Source organism: Canis aureus, chromosome 3 (genome assembly GCF_053574225.1).
Source record: "Canis aureus isolate CA01 chromosome 3, VMU_Caureus_v.1.0, whole genome shotgun sequence".
In the NCBI taxonomy this organism is placed as follows: domain Eukaryota; kingdom Metazoa; phylum Chordata; class Mammalia; order Carnivora; family Canidae; genus Canis; species Canis aureus.
Window position 1 is genome coordinate 88,327,729 of NC_135613.1, and position 22,421 is coordinate 88,350,149.

A 22,421-nucleotide genomic window follows, 5' to 3' on the forward strand; every position below is an offset into this window, starting at 1 on the left:
GGGATTTATCCGTGGGCTGCAAGATTGGTTCAACATTCACAAATCAATTATCATGATACGTCACATTAATAAAAGAAAGCACAAGAATCATATGATCCTCTCAATTGGTACAGAAAAAAGAATTTGCCAAAATATATCCTTTCTTGAATAAAACTCTCCACAATTTAGGGATAGAGGGAACATACCTCAAATCATAAAAGCTATGTACAAAAACCCTGGGAGCCTTTCCCCTAAGGTCGGGAACACGACAGGGATGCCCACTCCCACCTCTGTTGCTCAACATAGTACTGGAAGTCCTAGCCTCCGCAGTCGGACAACAAAAAGAAATAAAAGGCATTCAAATTGGTAAAGAAGAAGTCAAACTTTCACTCTTCACAGATGACATGATACTTCACCTCAAAATTGCTAGAACTCTTAGCAATTCCACAATGTGACAGGATATAAAGTCAACACATGGAAATCAGTTGCATTTCTATACACTAACAATGAGACTAAAGAAAGAGAAATTAAGAAAGAAATTTACAACTGCACCAAAACCATAAGATACCTAGGAATAAACCCAACCAAATAGGTAAGAGGTCTGTACTCTACAAACTACAGAACACTTATGAAAGAAATGGAGTAACGCACAAAGAGATGGGAAACAGGCCATGCTCATGGATTAGAAGAACAGATGTTGTGAAATGTCAGTGCTCCCCATGGCAACCTACACATTCAGTGCAAGCCCTATCACAATACCATGGACTTTCTTCACAGAATCGGAACAAATAATCCTAAGGTTTGTGTGGAATCAGAAAAGACCCCGAATAGCCAGAGGAATATTGAAAAAGAAAACCATAGCTGGGCGCATCACAATGCCAGATTTCAGGTCGTACTACAAAGTTGCGATCATCAAGACAGTGTGGTCCTGGCACAAAAACAGACACATAGATCAATGGAACAAAATAGAGAATCCAGAAATGGACCCTCAACTCTATGGTCAACTAACACTTGACAAAGTAGGAAAGACTATCCACTGGAAAAAGGACAGTCTCTTCAATAAATGATGCTGGGAGAATTGGACAGCCACGTGCAGAAAAATGAAACTGGACCATTCTCTTACATGAGACACAAAGATAAACTTAAAATTGATGAAAGATCTAAATGTGAGACAAGATTCCATCAAAATTGGAGAGGAGGACACAGGCAGCAACCTCTTCAACCTCGGCCACAGCAGCTCCTTGTTAGACACATTTCCAAACACAAAGGAAATAAAAGCAAAGATGAACTATTGGACTTGATCAAGATAAAAATACTTCTATACAGCAAAGGAAACGGCAAAATAAAAAGCAACCTATGAAAAAAAAAAAAAGCAACCTATGGAATGGGAGAAGATATTTGCAAACGACGTATCAGATGAAGGGCTGGTATCCAAGATCTATAAAGAACTCATTAAACTCAACACTGAAAATCCAAATAATCCAGTCAAGAAATGGGCAGAATGGGCATCCCGGGTGGCTCAGCGTTTTAGCGCCACCTTCAACCCAGAGCCTGATCCTGGAGACCCAGGATCGAGTCCCACATCGGGCTCCCTGCATGGAGCCTGCTTCTCCCTCTGCCTGTGTCTCTGCCTCTCTCTCTGTGTGTGTCTCTCAGGAATAAATAAATAAAATATTAAAAAAAAGGAATGGGCAGAAGGCATGAACAGACATTTCTCCAAAGAAGATGTAGCAATGGTCAGCAGATGCGTGAAAACATGCTGAACATCACTGGCCACCAGGGAGCTACACATCCAAACCACCATGAGATCCCACCTCACCCCAGTGAGAATGACAAAACTTAACAAGACAGGAAACAACAGGTGTTGGCAAGGATGTGGAGATAGGGGACCCTCCTGCACTGTTGGGGGGAATGTGAACTGGTGCAGCCACTCTGGAAAATAGTCTGGGGGTTCCTCAAAGAGTTAAAGATAGATCTGCCCTACGACCCAGCAGTTGTACTGGTTGGTGTTTACCCCAAAGATACAGATGCCGGCGATTGGAACGGGCACCTACACCCAGAGTTCTAGCAACAGCGGCCAAACTGTGGAAGGAGCTGAGGTGTCCTGCGACAGGTGGAGAGAGAAGATGTGTGTACAGCTACAGTGGAACGCTGGCCTTCGGAAGGGATGAACACTTGCCACTTGCTTCGATGTAGGTGGACCTGGAGGGTGTTATTCTGAGGGAAATAAGTCAACCAAGGAAGACAGTTGTCCTGTGGTTTCACTCATGTGAGGAATATAAGAAACAGCCCAGAGCGTCACAGGGGAAGGAGGGAACGGGAAGTTGCCAGAGAGGGAGAGAATCCGTAGAAACCTGTAACGGTAGGAGGCCTACTGAGGGTTGCTGGACGACGGGGGGCGAGGGGACTTGGTGATCTGGTGATGGCGTGAAGGGCGCGCGTGATGTGACGGGCACCGAGGGCTCTCCGCGGCTGACGAGTGGAGTCTCGAGCGCTGCGGTGTGCTACGTGCTGGTGAATTGCATTGAATAAAAAAGGAACCCGCTGCCCCTTGCGCTCGTTCTGCTCACCTCTCAGGCTTCCCGCCTTTCCCAGGAGTTGGGCCGAAGCAGACCACCCTTCCTACCCGGCAAGCGGCTCTGGTGTAATTGCAGGAACAGTTTACCTTCCAGATCTTGTGACCCACAGGCCCAGGAAGGGGGACCTTTGGCCGTTCTCCGTGCTCAGGGCCGCAGTCTCAGTATTTTATCTTAAAACAGATCCGTGTCTTCACCTTTTCTCTTTCTCTTTGAAAGTAGAGGCCTTAAAGGCTCACCTGCAACAAGTATGGCCACACACTGGCTAAACCAAGATTGACCAGAGCTTGCCATTGACCAAAGGGCCGCCAGCAGTTGTGCGTGTTCCCTGGTCATCCCGTGGGTGGGTCCTCGGCGTGTGGTCACCCTGAGCGCGGCGGAGGGCGACCGTCTGCTCTCTGGCGCGCTGGCCAGATTCTCTGATGACTACGGCTCGGGTCCTTAGGGGAAGGCGCTGGGCTAAGGTGAGTGCGAACCGTCCCCTGCTTCTTCCTCTAGGCAGGACATTTGCATTGTCGGTTTGGTGTCCCCGAGTGTGGCTGAGGCAGGGGTGACATTTTTGTTCCAATTTACTAACTTACAAGTAGTTGGATGGGGAATTCAGCCTTTTTCTCCACTTCCCAGTATCATTCCAGTATTTTTATCACCATGATTTTTCTTCCTAGAGAGAAGGCATCCCATGGGACCAGAGACAGTCCGTTTACCTTACCGACTTTCTCCCCAGGCCCTGGTTACAAGAGGGATTAAGGTGTTGCTTATGACCGGAGATGACGGAGAAGCGCTGACCAGAGGCCACTTGACTCAGGGTACAACTTCTCTTTTCTCTGTCTCCTGTACCATGAGGTTGGAAACACAACAGCGGTCCTTCTGATGCTTTTATTTCTCCATTTCCCATGCATGAGGCCCCATAGGTTTTTGGGACTTTTGTTTTTAAAGATTTTATTTACTTGAGTGAGAAAAAGAGAGACAATGTGAGTAGGGGGAGGGGTAGAGAAGCAGATTCCCCACTGAGCGCAGAGGCTGATGCCCCGATCCTGGGACCCCGAGATCGCAACTGGGGCTGAGGTCGGCCGCTTCCCTGCCTGAGCCACGCAGGTGCCCTGGGGCCCCATAGTTTTTAGGAAAAAGTGGTGGGGCTGAGGTAGGGAGCCAGTGCTTCCATCTCCACGTCCGCAGCCATTACGTCCAGAGCAACAGCAACGCAGAGCACTTGCTCCGTCCTCTCCAGTGCTTAGGGGCCAGAGTGGGGCCTGGCCGGGGTCAGCGTGAAGAACAACAGGGAGTGGAGACAGCGGTAGAGAAAGGGCTGCCTTGGCCTGAGCCCAGGAGCTCAGGGGGCAGATACGCTTGGGGAATGAATGTGGTAGATAAACATGGAATCGGATCATAAGGAGGAAATGTGGATTGATACTTAGGGAAATGGAAGGAGGTGACAAGCCAAGAAGTAGAGCGGGAGGGCAGTGCCCCTGGCCCTTCCACTGGCCGCCTGTCAGGCGCGTTGTCCTCTGCTGATGGCCCCCCTTTGGCGCCCCTCATCTTGCAGGAAGGCAGGTCAGTGTTCTGAGTTGGAAGCCAAGGAGCCTGCAGTGAAGCCCAGGTCCTTGGCTGGTCACCCCTGGGCTGTGGCTCCGCTTGGCCTTCATGTATCATCAGCATAGTGGGACGTACTCCACCGCCCTTCTCACTGTCTGGGGCTCATTTAAATGCTGAATGAAGGGAGGCGTGTGAAAGCACTTTGTCTGAAGCAAGTGGGCATCCGCCTCTTTAGTGCTAACCTCCACGCACGAAGTGTTCACAGGAAGAGCGCGAGGGCCCCGGGGGAGGACCTGGAAGCGTGGGGCCTCTGCCCAGCGGCGCCCGTGCAGGACCTGGCGTGATACCCCTTCCCTCCACAGCACTCTCCACCGTTCACATGAGACACATAAAGAAAGAGACTTACGACACGCTCTTCTCACTCCAGGTAAGGACATTGCAGAGACGGGAGCTGTTCTGATTCTTGCTCATGCGAGGACCTTTTAGCTCATTTTTTGGGGGGAGGGACATTCTCATCAGGGATTAGTTCAATGAAAACTCGGATCTGTTAGACCCTTGAAATGCCTGCACTCGGTGGTTTGCGGTGGAACTGAATAAAACCCCAGTGCTTACAATGCCTGGCCCATTGCCCCGTAGAAGGACATGGAACGAGAAGCATTGCCTGCCAGCAGGGCAGCATCAGTAGGAATCCTCACAGCAGTCCAGGGGCTATGCCCGCCCAAACTGATAGCTCAAGTTTCAGGGAATGGGAGCCCTCCTGGCAGAGAAGCCTCAGTCTTGGGAGAGGAACCAAGTGGTACCCCTGTCACAGCCCCATGAGTGCAGATTCTGGGTGTCCTACAGGGAACTCTTGGTTCCAAGATACACTGCAGGCAGGAAGCTGTGTCTCTAGTTGGATTTGTCTAGGATTCATAGTCGTCCAGCCCAGATACAGTTTGCTAATCAGAGGCCATTTTAACCAGAACGATCTACCTGATAGTATGGATAACATTCTGCCTTGATCTGGTTTTCAAGTGGACCTGAAGTCAGTTTGCATGGGCCAAGACAGAGGTTTATGTTAACCCTTCATTCATGGCCCCATCCACCTGTAACTATTTCTGATCCAGTGAGAAAGACATGGGTGTAAATAAACACAAGATAGGAAATGCTACTTGTAGTAAAACTATTAGTGGGTAACTGGAGATCAGAGGGTAGCATTGGCTTCTAGCATCAGCTGAGATCCGTGGTTACTTGCTTCACTTTGCACAGGACTGGGATATGTGGTATTAGGAGCAAAAAAGCATCTGTTAGTTGCCGTCCATATAAAATAATGCCTGGGGTTCTAAAAACTGTCAAATCCCTGATTCTCCTCCCTGTAGTCTAAGACAGCACTAAGATTTAGAGAAGAGTACAAAGGGATGGGTATCCAGCCTTCGGATGACTGGGCCAAAATCAGGAAGCAGTACAAGTAGCTGAGAGACGTGCAGGGGTTGGGGCGAGTGCACTCCAAGAGAAGAGGAGGAGGGACTATAATTCCCAGCAGAGTCCACACTGAAATAGATGCTAATAACATTGATCATGGAAGAAGAATGAGGAGGCAATAAAACCGGTGAAATCCAGAGTTAGAAGTGGTAGGCTGTCTGTAATTAGCAAAGTGCTGAAAATGAGGTCATTGTTTTATTCATTGAGTCAGCCAGTAAATGTTTTTAGCATCTACTATGTGCCACTTAGGCACTTTTCAGGTCATTGTGTATAAAGTAGTGAACGAGGGCAGCCCTGGTGGCTCAGTGGTTTAGCGCCTCCTTCAGCCCAGGGTGTGATCCTGGAGACCCGGGATTGAGTCCCACGTCGGGCTCCCTGCATGGAGTCTGCTTCTCCCTCTGCCTGTCTCTGCCTCTCTCTCTCTGTGTGTCTCTATGAATAAATAAAATCTTAAAAAAAATAAAGCAGTGAATGAGATCTCTAAAAGCAGAGGTTTTGGAGCTTATATTTTAGTGATAAGAGACAGACAATAAACAAATGAAGGCAAATGTAGAGTATGAGGTAGTACTCTCTCTAGAGTAAGAGCTAGAAAAACATTAGATGATAACATTTATATACATGTTTTTGCCTTATTATTCTTCCCAATTTTTTATGTTTTTTTTTTTAAGATTGTATTTATTTATTCATGAGAGACCCAGAAAGAGGCAAGGACACAGGCAGAGGGAGAAACAGGCTCCTTGCAGGGAGCTGGATGTGGGACTCGATCCCAGGACCCCGAGGTCACGCCCTGAGCTGAAGGCAGACGCTCAACCACTGAGCCACCCAGGGATCCCTTCATGTTTATTTCTTAAATCACCATGTAAAAACCTATTGATCTTATTCTCATTTTGCAGATGAGAAAACTGCGGTTTAGATGAAGTACTGATTTGAGATCACATGTGAATAATCATGAAATAGAATAACCTGGGCTTAAACCCAAAAGTGCTGCCTCCAGATCCTGTGCTCTTCTCACTTTCTTATATCATCCACCATTAAGTTCCTTCTGTGGTGAGGGAGCAGTCATAGGAATTAAGTAGTGGAAGTTCGTTGTAATTTATTTTCAGTGCATTTCCTATGTGAGAAAGTGAACACGAGAGAAACACGATTCTTAGGACAGATGTAACCGAATATGGGGAGAAAGCAGAGCTTTTGAACACCTTGTTTGTTTTTGTGCTCTCGGTCAAAGAGCTGCTTCTCCGACTGGACAAAGTAGAGCCTACATAGTTAAAGGGGAGCAAAAGCATGAAGTGGATGAAAAGTTAGATGTTTCAACTTTAGATCAGAATGAGCACATTGTTTTGAGTGGGTCCCTCGTGCCAGGTCCTGTGCTAGGCTCTGGGTGTAGACTGGTGATCAAACAGGTGCCTTCCTTGTCCTTGTCGGGGCTCTGTCGTTGGCTCTGTTCTGACTGGTATCTGCTATGTCACAGTAGGCTGAAGTCAACACAGAGTAATTATAAAGTCCCTGCATTAAAATTAAGAACAAAACAACAGCAACAAAGCTGAAATACCAAAATACAGACAGGAAGAGATCCATTCTGATAACAGTTTATATGAAAGACACTTAGGATGCTATCGGTGGCAGCCTTCACGTAAGTCAAATCTGTGGCATCTACTGCCAATAGTTTTGAAAGCTTGAATTTTATTACTATGAGTGACATTACAACATTTCTTCATACTGGTAGGAGCATGTTTGAAATATTTGTTTTTCTGCTCAGAACGTTGTGCCTTAGGAGATATTTTACTGAAGTGGAATGCTTCCAGGAAATATAAATCAGGATTTCTCTAAAAATAAATGGAAGGAACTGAGAGTGTAGTTTGGAGTGAAAGTGTTTGGAGGGACACAGGAGACTCCTGAACTCCCAGACGTCCAGCCACCTGTAAGCAATTCTCTCTGAAACAGGTCCAGAAACTAGCTGAGTGACTATACGTACTGTGAGAATGAGAAAATACCCACATCAAAATAGGTGAGAAAGGCTAGACACATTCTCACCATAAACCTCACCCCCATACAGTGCCACAGTCGAGAGGGAATCCCTAACCCCTAGCTACTCCCTGAGGAGTGAAAGACTGGGACCACACATCGAGCACCCCAACTTTCAAGACTTCCATTGGAGGTGTGGGCTTCCAAACACCTAGCTCTGAAAGCTGTGCCATGAGACCCACAAGACTATAAGAAAAGAAGCAGTTGTGGTCTCGTGAGCACTAATCATGATTGACCCCCACCCCCACCCGTCAGGGCTTAGCACAGAGGGAAAGGCAAAATCATCCGTCTTCCAGTCAGTCCCTGAAGAGGTACATCTGCATACTTTAAAAGTTGCTGCCTGAAGGCCAGCCTTCTAATTTCGCGGGCCACTAAAGGCCGGCTGCAGTCTTCCCAGTCCTGGAAAGCTGGCAGACACTTCTTGCACCTTCTTTTCAGTTCACTCCAGTCATAAAATCAAGTCCCCAGAATCTCCGTGGAAGGAGCTTGTGAACACATCTGGGACCTAGCTTTTGCAGCAGTGACCTGAGGAACAGGCTGCTGGATCACCTGGTTCTAGTAGCCAGTGGGGCCTGTGCTCATGGGTACTGCAGCAACAGACCAAACAAAAAGTCCTTAACAAGCACAGAAGCACCTCCTGCCCACACTGTGGCTGTGTATACCTGGGCCCAGAACAGAGGAACAAGCTACAATGTGCCCATCGCCCTGTGTGTCCCTGGAAGGAGCTTGCTGATTGTCATCTTCTCCTTTGGAACATGGTCAGTTCTTGGCACACACTCAACTACTGCGAGCCATTAAAATACAAAAAGATTGGGATCCCTGGGTGGCGCAGCGGTTTAGCGCCTGCCTTTGGACCAGGGCGTGATCCTGGAGACCCAGGATTGAATCCCACGTCAGGCTCCCGGCATGGAGCCTGCTTTTCCCTCTGCCTATGTCTCTGCCTCTCTCTCTCTCTCTGTGTGTGTGACTATCATAAATAAATAAAAAATTTAAAAAAATACAAAAAGATTGCTTGGACAACCACACAAGTTTGAGAGGCAGCCAGGAACTTAGGTTGGGCTGATCTCCTACGTGAGATCATTCTGTCAAGGGGGTGAGAGAATGCTATTTTATCTAAGCACAGAAAGTGACAGAGTCAAAGAAAATGAAAGAAACAGAAGAATAAGCTCCAAACAGAAGAAGAAACTCCAGAAATAGATCTTAATGAAATGTAAATAAGTGTTTGCCTTATAGAGTTCGAAATAATCATCATAGCGATACTTACTGAGGTCAAGAGGGCAATGCATGTGCAAAGTGAGAACTTTCAGCAAAGTTCCAAACAAATCATAGAGCTGAAGAATACAATACTGAACTGAAAGAGTCAATAGAGAGGCTCAATAGAGACTCGATGAAGTGAAAAAAATGGATCTGCAAACTCGAAGACAGGGCAGTAGAATTCATCCAATCTTAAGAGAAAGAGAAAAAAGAATGAAAAGTGTGCTGAAAGCATAGGGGATTTATGGACATCTGGGCTCTTGCCATAGTTTGGCTATTCTGGAGATTGCTGCTATGAACATCGGGGTGCAGGTGCCCCTGCAAATCAGTATGTTTGTTTCCTTTGGATAAATCCCCAGTAGTGCAATTGCTGGGTCGTAGGGCAGCTCTATTTTTAAAATTTGAGGATCCTCCACAGTTTCCCAGCGTGGCTGCACCAGTTCACATTCCCACCAACAGCGCAGGAGGGTTCCCCTTTCTCCACATCCTCTCCAACATCTGTTGTTTCCTGAGTAGTTAATTTTAGCCATTCTGACAGGTGTCAGGTGGGATCTCATTGTGCTTTTGACTTATATTTCCCTAATGATGAGGGATGTCAAGCCATGTGTCTGTTGGCTATTTGTAGATCTTCCTTGGAAAAAGGTTTGCGATAATTTGTTCAAATAAACCTTTTGTCCCTCTCTTGCCCTCTTCATCTTCTGGGGCCCAATTATCTGGATATTATTTTGCTTTTATGGAATTGCTGAGTTCTGAAAGTCTCCTTTCACGATATAGGAGTTGTCTTTTTTCTTTTCAGCTTCCTTATTTTCCATCATTTCGTCTTTAATTATCAGTGACTCTTTCTTCTGCCTCATTTATCCTCGCTGTTAACCCCTCGATTTGTGACTGCATCTCAGTAATGGCATTTTAAATTTTGGCCTGATTAGATTTTACTTATTTATTTATTTATTTATTTATTTATTATTTTTATTTTTATTTTTATTTTTATTTATTTATTTTTTTATCCCCAGCAGTGCAATTGCTGGGTCTTATTAGATTTTAGTTCTTTTATTTCTATAGTAAAAGATTCTCTAGTGTCTTCTATGCTTTTTTTCAAGCCCAGCTAATATCTTTATAATCATTGTTTTAAATTGTAGTTCTGGGATGCCTGGGTGGCTCAGTGGTTGAGCATCTGTTTTTGGCTCAGCTTGTGATCTCGGGGTCCTGGGATCGAGTCCTACATTGGCTTCCCCGCAGGGAGCCTGCTTCTCCCTCTGCCTGTGTCTCTGCCTCTCTCCCTGTGTCTCTCATGAATAAATAATAAAATCTTAAAACAAAAACTATAGTTCAGAGATTTTACTTATATCCATATTGATTAAATCCCTGATGCCAAGTATTACCTACTGTTCTTTCTTTTGGGGCAAATTTCTTGGTCTAATTATTGTTTCCAGAAGGGAAAAGAGGAATGAAAAAAAAAGAAAAGAAAAAAAAAAACAGTAAAAACAGTGATAAGAACAACAACAACAAAAACTTCAGGAGGTGTTTCTGGTACATGCTGTGTACACTCTGCTCTTGTCTTTTGGCTACTCTTTCCACTGGTCCTTCCACCACAGAACTCTTCCTTGCTTATAGTGGTTGTAGTGAGGAGTGTTTGGACCTTTAGGTAGGTGTCCTTTTGTTTGTCGAGATAAGCCTGCAAAAGAGAGAAAGAAAAGAAGAAAAAACACAAAGACAAACAAAAATCAGACAAAAAAGACTGGTCCAAGACAAGAGAAAAGGAAATGGAACAAAAATGCAAACAAAGAGATAAACAATAAGCTATAAATAAGCCTGATTCTTTTTTTTAAATATTTATTTATTTATTTATTTATTTATTTATTTATTTATTTATTTATTTATGATAGACAGAGGGAGAGAGAGAGAGAGAGGCAAAGAGGCAGAGACACAGGAGGAGGGAGAAGCAGGCTCCATGCTGGGAGCCCGACGTGGGACTCAGTCCCGGGACTCCAGGATCACGCCCTGGGCCAAAGGCAGGCACTAAACCACTGAGCCACCCAGGGATCACCAATAAGCCTGATTCTTAAAAAGAAAAAAGGAAGAAAGAGAAGGGAAAGGAAAAGAGAGAGAGAGAGAACAGGAGCCTGACCTGAAAAATAAGAGAAGGAAACAAATGGACCAACAAATGAACAATAGATTATAAACATTGACACAAAAATATAATAGTAAAGAGAAATATATATATATATTTATATATTTATAAAATAAAGGGTAAAGAATAAAAAAATTAAGAAATGTAAAAAAATTTTTTTCAATTTTTTAAAAATTAAGAAAACAGGACAAAAAAGAAAAAAGAAAGAAAGAAAAAGGAAGCAAGCCTGGTCCTATTTCCCTGGAAGCTGATGTTTTGGAGCTTTCTTTAATCAATAGACTTGGTAGATGTGGTGGCTTGTGCTGTTCTGAGGGAGAGGCCTGCTGGGCAGGCCCACAAGCTGGCTGGCCCTTGTGAAGATGCTCCTGCCAAGTGCAGGGGAGCAGGGTTTAGTGTAGGGGACTCCAGCCCCCACTGGGGGTGCTCTCTGACTATGCTAGTGGGGTAGAGGAGGGGGGAGTGGTGGAGGAGCAAGAGTATGGGGTCACCCTACCCTCTTGTCCCTGGGGAGCAGAACTCCAGGCCACCACTGTTCAGGAGGACCTTTTAGAAAAGCAGACAATGTCCTGTGCCCCAGGCTTTCATCAGTTCCCTGTCCTTACCCTCTCTGTGCCTGCGCCATTGGCACAGCCAGCACCACAGGTCTCCTGCATTTTATCTCTGGCTGGTGGCTGGAATTCAAAACTCCCAAGTTTTAAAGTCCAGGTGAGGTGTGGGCCCACTCCTGTGCCCTAGAGGAGAGGCTCCAGGCATTCCCAGCACCATCCTGACCCCAGAAAGCTGTCGCACAGTGTACGCAGAAGCTACAGTTTATTGTAATGCTCAGCAAAAAGCTGGAACCAGGTTATTGGGCATCTGCACTCAACTCAGTCCCCTACTCCCTTCTGTTCCAGAAAAGCGGTCACAGAGGCTTGAATCTGTGGTGGCAGACAGGGAAAGTGGCGGCCAGGTTACCTGCAGTCTGCTCCTGTCTCTGCTTTCTGCTTAATTCTGCCACAGAAAAGCAGCCACTGGGTGTGCAACACAGGATTTAAGCCTACGTGACTCACAGCAAAACGTTGTTGAGGGATTTTCTGCCCTCTGCACACACCTCTGACCCTACTATTGAGCACCACTCAGTGGCTCCTGGCTTGCCTTTTGTCTTTGGAGAGGGAAAATACGTTCTTCCAAATGGCCTCTGGGAAGGAGAGTGATCTCCCTGTGCAACCCTGGGCATCTCTACTTTGTGGCTTATTGTGCGGTCCTGACCCTCTGGGCTCTTTCCCATTTTCTTCCTCTTCCTGACTTTGCTCTGTGCAAAGAGTCCTCTTCCCTTTGTGGTCACACAGCTGTCCTCTTCCCAATCCAAACTTCACATCTGCCACGTTCTCTCCCTCCAACTGTGCAGAGTGTTTCCTTAATTGTCACATCTTCTTTTTAGGTGTTCCAAATAGTTGAACATTGATCTGGCTGTTTTTGAAGGAGGAGGCAAGTTCAGGATGCCCCTACTACCCTACCATCTTACATCTGCCCCCTCCTTATGGCTATCAGATTTTTGAGCCGAAATCTTATAGGCTAGAAGGAAGTGGGATGGTATATTCAAAGTGCTAAAAGATAAAAACTGCCAACCCAGAATACCCTACCCAGCAAAAGTGTCCTTCAGAATAGAAGGGGAAGTGGACTTTGCCAGACAGACAAAGCTAAAGGAGTTCGGGGCATCTAAGTGGTGCAGTTAGGCATCTGCCTTCACCTCAGGTCATGATCCCAGTGTCTTGGGTTTGAGCCCTGTGGTGGCTTCTTGCTCAGCAGGGAGCCTGTTTCTCCCTCTCCCTCTGCCTGCCATTCCTTCTGCTTGTGCTAAATAAATAAATAAATAAATAAATAAATAAATTTATTGGAAAGCTAAAAAATTTCATCACAACAGACTAGCTTCACAAAAAATGTTGAAAGAAGATAAGCTGAAAGAAACAGTAAGCTAATTAGTAACAGGAAAAGCTAATTTGTAACAGGAAGACATATGAAAGTATAAAACTCACTGGTGAAGGTAAATGTATGGTTAAATTTAGAACACTCTAATGTCCTAGTAGGTAAATCAGTTTTAACTCTAGTATGAAGTTTAAAAGACAAAGGTATTAAAAATAATTGTCACTACAATAATTTTTTAATGATACACAAGGTAAAATTATAAATTGTGACATCAGAAATATAAAATGTAAGGATAGGGTTAAAAATGTAGAGTATGTGTTTGAAGTTAACCAACCTGTTACTAGTAGAATAGGTTGCTATCAATATGGGATGTTTTATGTAAGCCTCATGGTAACCAGAAAACAAAATCCTGTGGTAGATATACAAAAGTTAAAGAAAGGAATCAAAACATACCAATACAGAAAAATCACCAAACCACAAAGGAACACATTAAGAGAGGAACAACAAGGAAGGAATTACAAACAACCAGAAAAGCATTAACATAATACCTACCAATATTACACTAAATGTAAAATGGACTAAATCCTCTAATCAAAAGACATAGAATGGCTAAATAGTTTTTTTTTTTTTTAAGATTTTATTTATTCATGAGATACACAGAGGGTGAGAGAGGCAGAGACAGGCAGAGGGAGAAGCAGGCTCCATGCGGGGAGCCTGATGTGGGACTCGATCCTGGGTCTCCAGGATCAGGCCCTGGGTCGAAGGCAGGCGCTAAACTGCTGCGCCACCCAGGGATCCCCACTAAATAGGTTAAAAAAAAAAAAAAGAACCAACCATCTGTTGGCAACAAGAAACTCACGTCAGCCTTGAGGACACACACAGACTGAAATCAAAGGATGGAAAAAGATATTCCATGAAGATAGAAGCCAAAACAAATCGGATCGGTAGCTATACTTATATCAGATAAAATACACTAAGACAAACTGTATCAACAGTCAGGAGATAACAAATGCTGGCAAGGATGTGGAGAAAAGAAAACCCTTGTATACTGTTGGTGGAGATGTAAACTGGTAAAAACCATTATGGAAAACACTGTAGAGGTTCATAAATTAAAAATAGAACTGCCGTATGATTTAGAAGTCTTGCTTCTGGGTATGTATGCAAAGGGAATGAAATAATTATCCTGAAGAGAGATCTGTACTTCTATGTTCATAGCCGCATTATTTATAATAGCCAAGGTATGGAGACAGCCTAAGTGTGTGATAATGGATAAATACATAAAGAAAATGTGATTTTTATAAGTTTATGTATTTCGATGATGTATATGTCCATAAATGTGATTGTTTTATTTGTATATGTAGTATTCCATAGTGTGTGTGTGTGTGTGTGTGTGTGTGTGTGTGTACATAATGAAATCTTGCCATTTGCAACACTATGGGTAGATCTAGGGGGTATAATGCTAAGTGAAATAAGTCAGAGAAGGACAAATACCGTATGATGTCTCTCAGGTGGAGTTTAAGAAACAAAATAAATGAACAAACAAAAAAAGAGATCAAGAACGGACTCTTAAAGACCAGTATGTTAAACCTATAGTTGCCAGTGGGGAGGTGACGGAGGTTGGGTGAAATAGGTGAAGGGAATTAAGCACACAGGATGAGCAGTGAGAAATCTTTGGAATTTTTGATCATTATATTGTACACCTGAAACTAATAGAACATTTAATTATACTTTAATAAAAACAAAACACAATTATGGGAATTGAGAATTCTTATTTAATGGGATTTAACATTTTTAGTATTTGTTTGTTGATCATTTTTAGTGCTTCTCCTGGGCCAGGCAATTTTTACTAGGCCTCTAATCTGGTCCCTGAAGGGAATGAAGAGATCCTTTGTTCCAGAAAGGGATATGTTGCTTTGGTAATTGATTTTACCAAAGCCTGAGGGAGAAGTCCATTGAAACCCCAAGAGGACCAGGGAAATGCCCTGAGAAAAGAGAGTAGAACTCAGGGTGTGTGAGCCGTGGGGGGATGCTCTGAGTCGTAAAGGGAGTTTGTGAGGACTGGGCCTCGCAGGTCCCTACTAAGCAATTCAAGGCTTTTAAACTGTAGCAGACTTGACTAAATGGACACTTCATTTTTCTCAGGGTCGGAGCCCCATACTGATGATGGTGTACACAGCAAGATCTTTGGATGGATGGGGCACTGCCCCCCATTTTGCAGATTCACATAGTGAGTACTTCTTAGGTCCTTTCTCAGGAGAATAGAGACACAGATGGCACTGGTCTGCACTTGAGATTCAGGGCACAAGGCTGAAGCTCCCCCGCCCCGGGGTCATTGGGTCATTGTAATTGCAATGGAAATTTGAGCAGTGTTTCCACTCTGATTGTATTAAAGTGATTACGTTGTTCTGACAGGGTAATTCAATGAAAGTGCGTTGGGTGGAAGTCGAGTGTTCCCTGGTCCCAGATTAGCTTCCATGTCCTTCCAGGAGAGTTGACAAATACTATTAAAATGTGTTTTGAAGGTAAATATTCCCAACACCATGATTTTAGTTACTCATTGTGAGAAGCTACTAAGTACTTCAGGGACACTGAAGTACTTAGACATATATTTACCTAAGACTAAGATGCATAAACAAATGTGTGATACGTGCAGTTTGAACAGCCCACAAAGGGCTATTAATGTTCCCAAATTTTAACTTTCTCTCCCATTTATCCTTTTCCTCCTACCTACGTGCAGTGTTAAAGAAAGAGGTACGTGAAATGTTCAATGCTAGTTTCTCCCTCAACTTCTATATGTTCCATGGTGGCACCAACTTCGGCTTCATGGGTGGATCTGCATCTTTGGATAATTACCTCCCTATGATCACGAGCTATGGCAAGTACTTGTGCCCCGCAGCTATCTCCAACCTAGGCCACCCCACCGTTTGAGATTGGAGCCTCTTCGGGTGGGTCTCCCAAAGAATTGGAGCAATCTCCGGGACTGGAGCAGGGAGGGAGGAAAGGAGTAAGGGAAGGAGGGAAGAAGGGAGAGAGGGAAGGAAGGTGGGAAGGAAGGGAAGGGAAGGGAAGAAGAGAAGGGAAGGGAAGGAAGTTTAATTAGAAATTAAATAAAAAAAGAGAAACCACTGGATTGGAGTAGCCTTGGGCTCTCAGCCGGACTTACTCGATATCCAGGGACTGGGGTTATTGGCCTTCAGGTGAAAGCCCTGGGAGGTATGGCAGGTGTCTCCTGGTTTGGACTAATTGGGACACGGTATTTTCTTATCTAATGCCAAAAATTTTCCTTGCAAAGCTGTTTTAAGGATCTTTTTGCTTTGTACTGAGCTCTCATGTCTTCCTTTGCTGCAGTTGGAACTTTCTTAGGGAAAATGACAGATTTCTTTATATTTTTCAGACTACGGGGCACTGCTGACAGAGAACGGAGAATATACTCCTGAGTACTTCTCGTATCAAGACTTTTTTAGCTTTTCTTTGGGTACCTACAGCAACCTCTCTGAATAATAACTCAGCCTCTCAACTGGTCTGTTATCCTGTGAAGAGGGGATTGATGGAATGGATAAGGATGGACTTTTGGGGAGATATCCAGTTTATTCCAGTTTATTTTACCATTAGGCCATGGGGGTTCACATATGCACAGAATACAGGACTCAGCCTCTAGTTACTCAGCATCTAGGGCCATGTTGCTTACTTGGCTGTGCATCGGAATCCTCTCTGGAACTTGTAGGGCCCATCCCAGCACTGTTATTTATTTATTTATTTTTTCCGGCACTGTTAGATAAGTATGTCTTGTTTGAGATGGGGAAGAAGGACAGAACCTGAGCATTCATATTTTCCCGTTGGACTTTAGGAGAGTCTAACGAGCGGGCTGGGTTGAGCACTCTTGGTCCAGCTGTGGTATTGATGTGCCACGTCCTCTTCCCAGACAGCACGACATCCTGCCTCAGAGCCTATAAATATGAAAGAATCCCACTCAGTTACTGCCTACCTTACGATTCTTCCCAGAGTTGGGAAAGCAGTACTGTGACTGACTGGGTCCCTCATTCATGGTGGTTTGGGGGTAGCAGAGTATGTGGTGGCCTTGAATGGGGATCTCAGAATGGTCCAATCTTCTGTTTCTTAATTGCAGGAATTCCCAAGCATCCCCAACCAGATTCTATACCTAAGGCTACATATAAGTCAGTGATAACACCATACTACATTTCTCTGTGGGATGTCATGCCCTACTTGGAGGAGGTAAGCATTTTCTGGGTGTAAAAGCATGGGATAGCCTTTGGACAGACAAGGGAGGAGGGAAAATATTAGCTCAAAGAATAGGGAGTAAATTATTGGGGAAGTAAAAAGCAATTCTTAGTAGTTTTAATTTCTTCTCCTAAGTTTTGTTTGTTTGTTTTAGTGTCATTTATTTTAGGTGTAACTTTTAAGAGAAGCACATAGTTGGAATTTGGTTTTAGGTACAAAATGAAATTTATCTTTCAAAAGAGAAATTACCCTGTTAATGATCTAGAATTATATCCGACTTAAGCATTGTTCCATCATTTTAATCGAGGTTTGCACAATGCTTCCTTCTTTTTGTGAATGAACTGTATTTTCTTTCCTTTAATTTCTCTATTTTATTTTATTTATTTTATTTTTTTAATTGTTTTTAATTTCTCTATTTTAGAAGCAACATTTACTATATTCAGTGCTAACTAGTGATTGCTTTTAGGGTTGTTTTTGTTTTGTTTTGGGGTTTAAAATTAGTTTCAGAGGTAGAACTTAGTGATTCATCAGTTGCATGTAACACCCCATGCTCATTATGTCACGTGCCCTCCTCAATGCCCATCAGCCAGTTACCCCAACCTCGCACCCACCTCCCCTCCAGAGACCCTATTTGTTTCCTAGAGTTCAGTGTCTCTTATGGTTTGTCTCCCTCTCTGAATTCATCTTATTTTATTTTTTCTTCCCTTCCCTTATGCTCATCTGTTTTGTTTCTTATATTCCACATATGAGTGAAATCATATAGTATTTGTCTTTCTCTAAATGACTTATTTTACTTAGCATAATACCCTCTAGTTCCATCCATGTCATTGCAAATGGCAAGATTTCATTCTTTTTGATGGCTTGGTAATATTCCATTTCAAATATGTGTATATATATACACACACACACATACATACATACACACCACCTCTTCTTTATTTTTTTATTTTTTTATTTTTTTACCACCTTTTTTTAAATCATTCATTTGTCGATGGACATCTGAGCCCCTTCCATAGTTTGGCTATTGTAGACATTGGGGTGCAGGTGCCCCTTTGAATCACTATGTTTGTATCCTTTGGATAAATACCTAGTACTACAATTGCTGGGTGGTAGGGTAGCTCTATTTTTAACGTTTTGAGGAGAAAATAGCTACATTGTTTTCCAGGGTGGCTGCACCAGTTTGCATTCCCACCAACAATGTAAGAGGGTTCCCTTCTCCACTTCCTTGCCAACATTTGTTGTTATCGGACTTGTTAATTTTAGCCATTATGATAGATGTGAGGAGGTATCTCATTGTGGTTTTGATTTATATTTCCTTGACAATGAGTGATGTTGAACATTTTTTCATGTGTCTGTTGGCTATGTTATGTATTCTTTGGAGAAATGTCTGTTCATGTCTTCTGCCCATTTCTTGACTGGTTATTTGTGTTTTTGGGTGTTGAGTTTGATAAGTTCTTTATAGATCTTAGATACTAGCCATTTATCTGATAAGATGTTTGCAAATATCTTCTCCATTCCATAGGTTTTACAATTCAGAATAAGACACCCAGAACCAATTCAGGAATATTCAGAAAATTTAAATGTAAAGAAACAGTGTAAATGTTGCAGGATACTGGGAAAATTTCCTTTCAATAGCATAACCAAGAAGAGATCCCTCCCTTCTGAAGATGGTTAGAATGAAGATCTAGGGTAATGATCTTTAAACTTTTGGTTTAGTAGAGGGACTCTCTTCAAACTCACTGCAGTGTTCAGTACATAAAGCACGCACTGGTTAATCAGGGGTGGCGGTTCTGACTCTGTACTTGAATCCTAAGGGTCAGTCATCCTTTCTCTAGGGGGGTACATATTAGGATGGCTCACATGCCACTTCTGACTTACCTGTAGGGTTTAAAGGGACATAGTTTGAAAACCATTTGCATATAGGAAAACCTGTGTAGCCATTCACACAATACTTAGTAAACAATCTTTGGGGAACTGTATTATCAAGATGCTGTTTTGGGGGAACTTCCAGTCTAATACAGAGGAGAGGTGAATAGAGATTAGGGGTTGTAGGTCCCATGATAGAGGAATGAAGGCAGCACAGCATTGTCAAGGGAACATAGTATTCTGTTGTGCATAAATCTGGAGCCAAGACTGGGATTGAATCTTTGCTCCAGTATTTACCCTGGGGTGATCATTTAACCTCATTGTAAGTTTCCCTACTGGAAAATAAGGCAAATAATTGCACTTACTTCATAGGACTGTGGTGTGGATTAAGCAGCTAATATTTGAACGTGACCTGTAGTAAGTGCTGAGCATGTGCTAGCTGCTGTGTTATTATTTAGAGAGATGTTCAGCATGCTGGACAGTCACAGGATCCAATATTATATCCCAATTGAGGTGATTTTGAGATCCAAAGGATTGAATAGGAGCTTAATGAGATGAATAGTAGGGTAGAATGGGGGAGGGAAAGGAATTTGAAGCATAGTGGAAACCATTTGTAAAGACATGGAAAGAAATGCATGTTTAGGGAATTGCAAATAGGATGAATGAAAAGTGTTTGTAAAGGAGTGCCAAGTAAGGGACTGGGCACCCCACGTTGGAGCGTCTTGTGGTTTTAAATGTTTTCTTATGGAATTTTGAAGACATGAATAAGTGGCAGTGAGAAAAGTAGTGAACCCCTATGTGCTCAACATGCACCTCAACCTTATTAATATGTGGCTAAACTGTTTCATTTATACCCATATTCCTTTTCCTCTACTATTTTTAAGATTAATTTAAAGCAGATCCTAGATATCATATAATTTCAACTATAATTAAACATGTATCTGAAAAGATAAAAACTCTTTTAAAAATACAACTACAGGGATCCCTGGGTGGCGCAGTGGTTTGGCGCCTGCCTTTGGCCCAGGGCGCGATCCTGGAGACCCGGGATCGAATCCCACGTCGGGCTCCCGGTGCATGGAGCCTGCTTCTCCCTCTGCCTGTGTCTCTGCCTCTCTCTCTCTCTCTCTCTATCATAAATAAATAGCAATTAAAAAAAAATACAACTACAAAATCATTATCATTCTTGATGATGATGGTGATAGTAGTAATAATCCCTAAAAGTCAGTGATTTCCTGGGAAATATTTAGTAACAGGGTCTCTAGAGGGAAAAACTCTGATTAGTAGTGTTTGCCAAATCCTGTGGTGTAAATATTCCCACTATGGCTAATTTCAAGACTCTGGCATGACAATACTGCATACAGAATTAAAATACAGGGTTGGGTAGAAATGTGCGCAGTTGTCACTCATGAGCTGGTACAGACTGGCTGGAGCACCCCACCACTGAAAATCATAAAATTTCCAGTGTTCAGATTTTCCCAATTATCTCATAACATTTTTTTTGCATTGGTTTGTTAATATCAGGACCCCACTGAGGTCAGCCACACATTGCATTTAATTGATACGTGTCTTAAATCTCTTTTCATCGAAAGATGTCTTTTCTTTTTATTACATTTATTTGTTGAAGAGCAAGATTATTTGTACTATAGAATTCCCTACATTCTGGGTTTTGCTAATTAGATCCCCATGTATCTGGGAACATGTCTTTATACTCCTCACATTTTTAGTAAACTGGTCTAGATGCTTGATGAAATTTGAGTTAGGTGCTTTTTAAAAAAATTGTTTGCAAGTATACTTCATAGGTGATGCTGTTATATTTTTATGCATCATATCCCAGGCACGTAATGGCTGGTCATTTCTGTTTTCATAATTGACCAGTGGGTTCAGGAGTAGTTAGCCCTGTCTATCCACAAACAAGTTTCCCATCAGCCTTTTACCTAATGGTTTTAGCAGTCATTGACAATTATTAACTTTATCCGATATTTCATTAAGGCTTTCAAAATAGTGTAATTCTTTTTAAAGATTTATTTATTCGAGAGAGAGAGCAAGAGAGTGGTTGAGTGAGACACAGACGGGGAAGGAGAGGGAGAAGCAGACTTCCCTCTGAGCAGAGAGCCTGATGTGGGGCTCGATCCAGGATCCTGGGATCATGACCTGGGCCCAAGGCAGATGCTTAACCAACTGAGCCACCCACGTGCCCCAAAATAATATTATTCTAATTTAGTCATTTATTCTGCATTTATACACTTGAATTCCTCTATGTAGAAAAACTTTTCTTCATGAATTATCTCGTTACCTTAATGTACAGTTTGTAAAGAAAAGTTAGGACAGAAGTTCAAGGATTTTCTCTTATCAAATAATGGATTTATTCCTGGATATCCTCCAAAAGTGGTCAGTGAGGAGATCCCTGGGTGGCTCAGTGGTTTAGCGCCCGCCTTCGGCCCAGGGTGTGATCCTGGGGTCCCGGGATCGAGTCCCGCGTCGGGCTCCTTGCATGGACCCTGCTTCTCCCTTTGCCTGTGTCTCTGCCTCTTTCTCTCTCTCTGTGTCTTTCATGAATAAATAAATTTTTTAAAAAAGTGATTGATGAAGTTATTTTGCTCTTGTTTTTATTTGATTATAAACTCACAATTTAAAATTTTTTAATTTTCAATTGAAGTATACTTGACATATAATATTATTTAAGTTTCAGGTGTACAAGATTCTGATTTGAAAATGGTAGACAGTACAAAATGCTCAGCACAGTGAGTACAGTCACTGTCTGTCACCATACAAGGTTATTACAGAATTGCTGACTATATTCCCTATGCTGTACTCTTTATCCCTGTGACTTATTTATTTTATACTTGGAATTTAATACCTCTTAATGGCCTTCACCTATTTTCCTCAGGCCCTCCACCCCCTGCCATCTGGCAACCACCAATTTTTTCTCTATATTTATGAATCTGTCTCTGTTTGTTAGCTTATTTTTTTTTTCAGATTCCAGATATAAGTGAAATCACATGGTATTTGTTTTTCTCGTATTATTTCACTTAGCATAATACTCTCTAGGTCCATCTATATTGTTGTGAATGTAAGATTTTATTCTTTTTATGGCTGAGTACTATCTATCTATCCCCCACATCTTCTTTAGTCATTCGTCTGTCAGTGACTACTTATGTTGCTTCCATATCTTAACTATTGTAAGTAACTTTACAGTAAACATAGGGGTACATATATTTTTCAAAGTAGTGTTTTTGTTTCCTTCAGGTCAGTGGTGGAATTATTGGGTCATATGGTAGTTCTATTTTTAATTTTTTGATGAGCTGCTCTACTGTTTTCCACAGTGGCTGCCCCAAATTACATTTCCACTAACAGTACATGAGGGTTCCTTTTTCACCACATCCTCATCAATACGCATCCTCTGCCCATTTTTAAATTGAATTATATGTTTTTTTGATGATGATTATACAGGTTCTTTA

The 22,421-nt window shown here is 42.8% G+C and overlaps 1 protein-coding gene across 10 annotated transcripts in view; it reads left to right on the forward strand.

The window, feature by feature from the left end:
* LOC144311562 (beta-galactosidase-1-like protein 2) overlaps nt 1–22,421 on the forward strand; it is an 85,037-nt gene that overhangs the window by 54,630 nt on the left and 7,986 nt on the right. For all 10 annotated transcript variants that reach the window (XM_077894252.1, XM_077894248.1, XM_077894246.1 and 7 more), the window contains exons 9-14: nt 3,280–3,361; nt 4,451–4,515; nt 15,001–15,085; nt 15,596–15,733; nt 16,253–16,333; nt 16,985–17,091. In XM_077894252.1, coding sequence (XP_077750378.1) covers nt 3,280–3,361; nt 4,451–4,515; nt 15,001–15,085; nt 15,596–15,733; nt 16,253–16,333; nt 16,985–17,091 — 558 coding nt within the window. The remainder of the gene's footprint in view (nt 1–3,279; nt 3,362–4,450; nt 4,516–15,000; nt 15,086–15,595; nt 15,734–16,252; nt 16,334–16,984; nt 17,092–22,421) is intronic.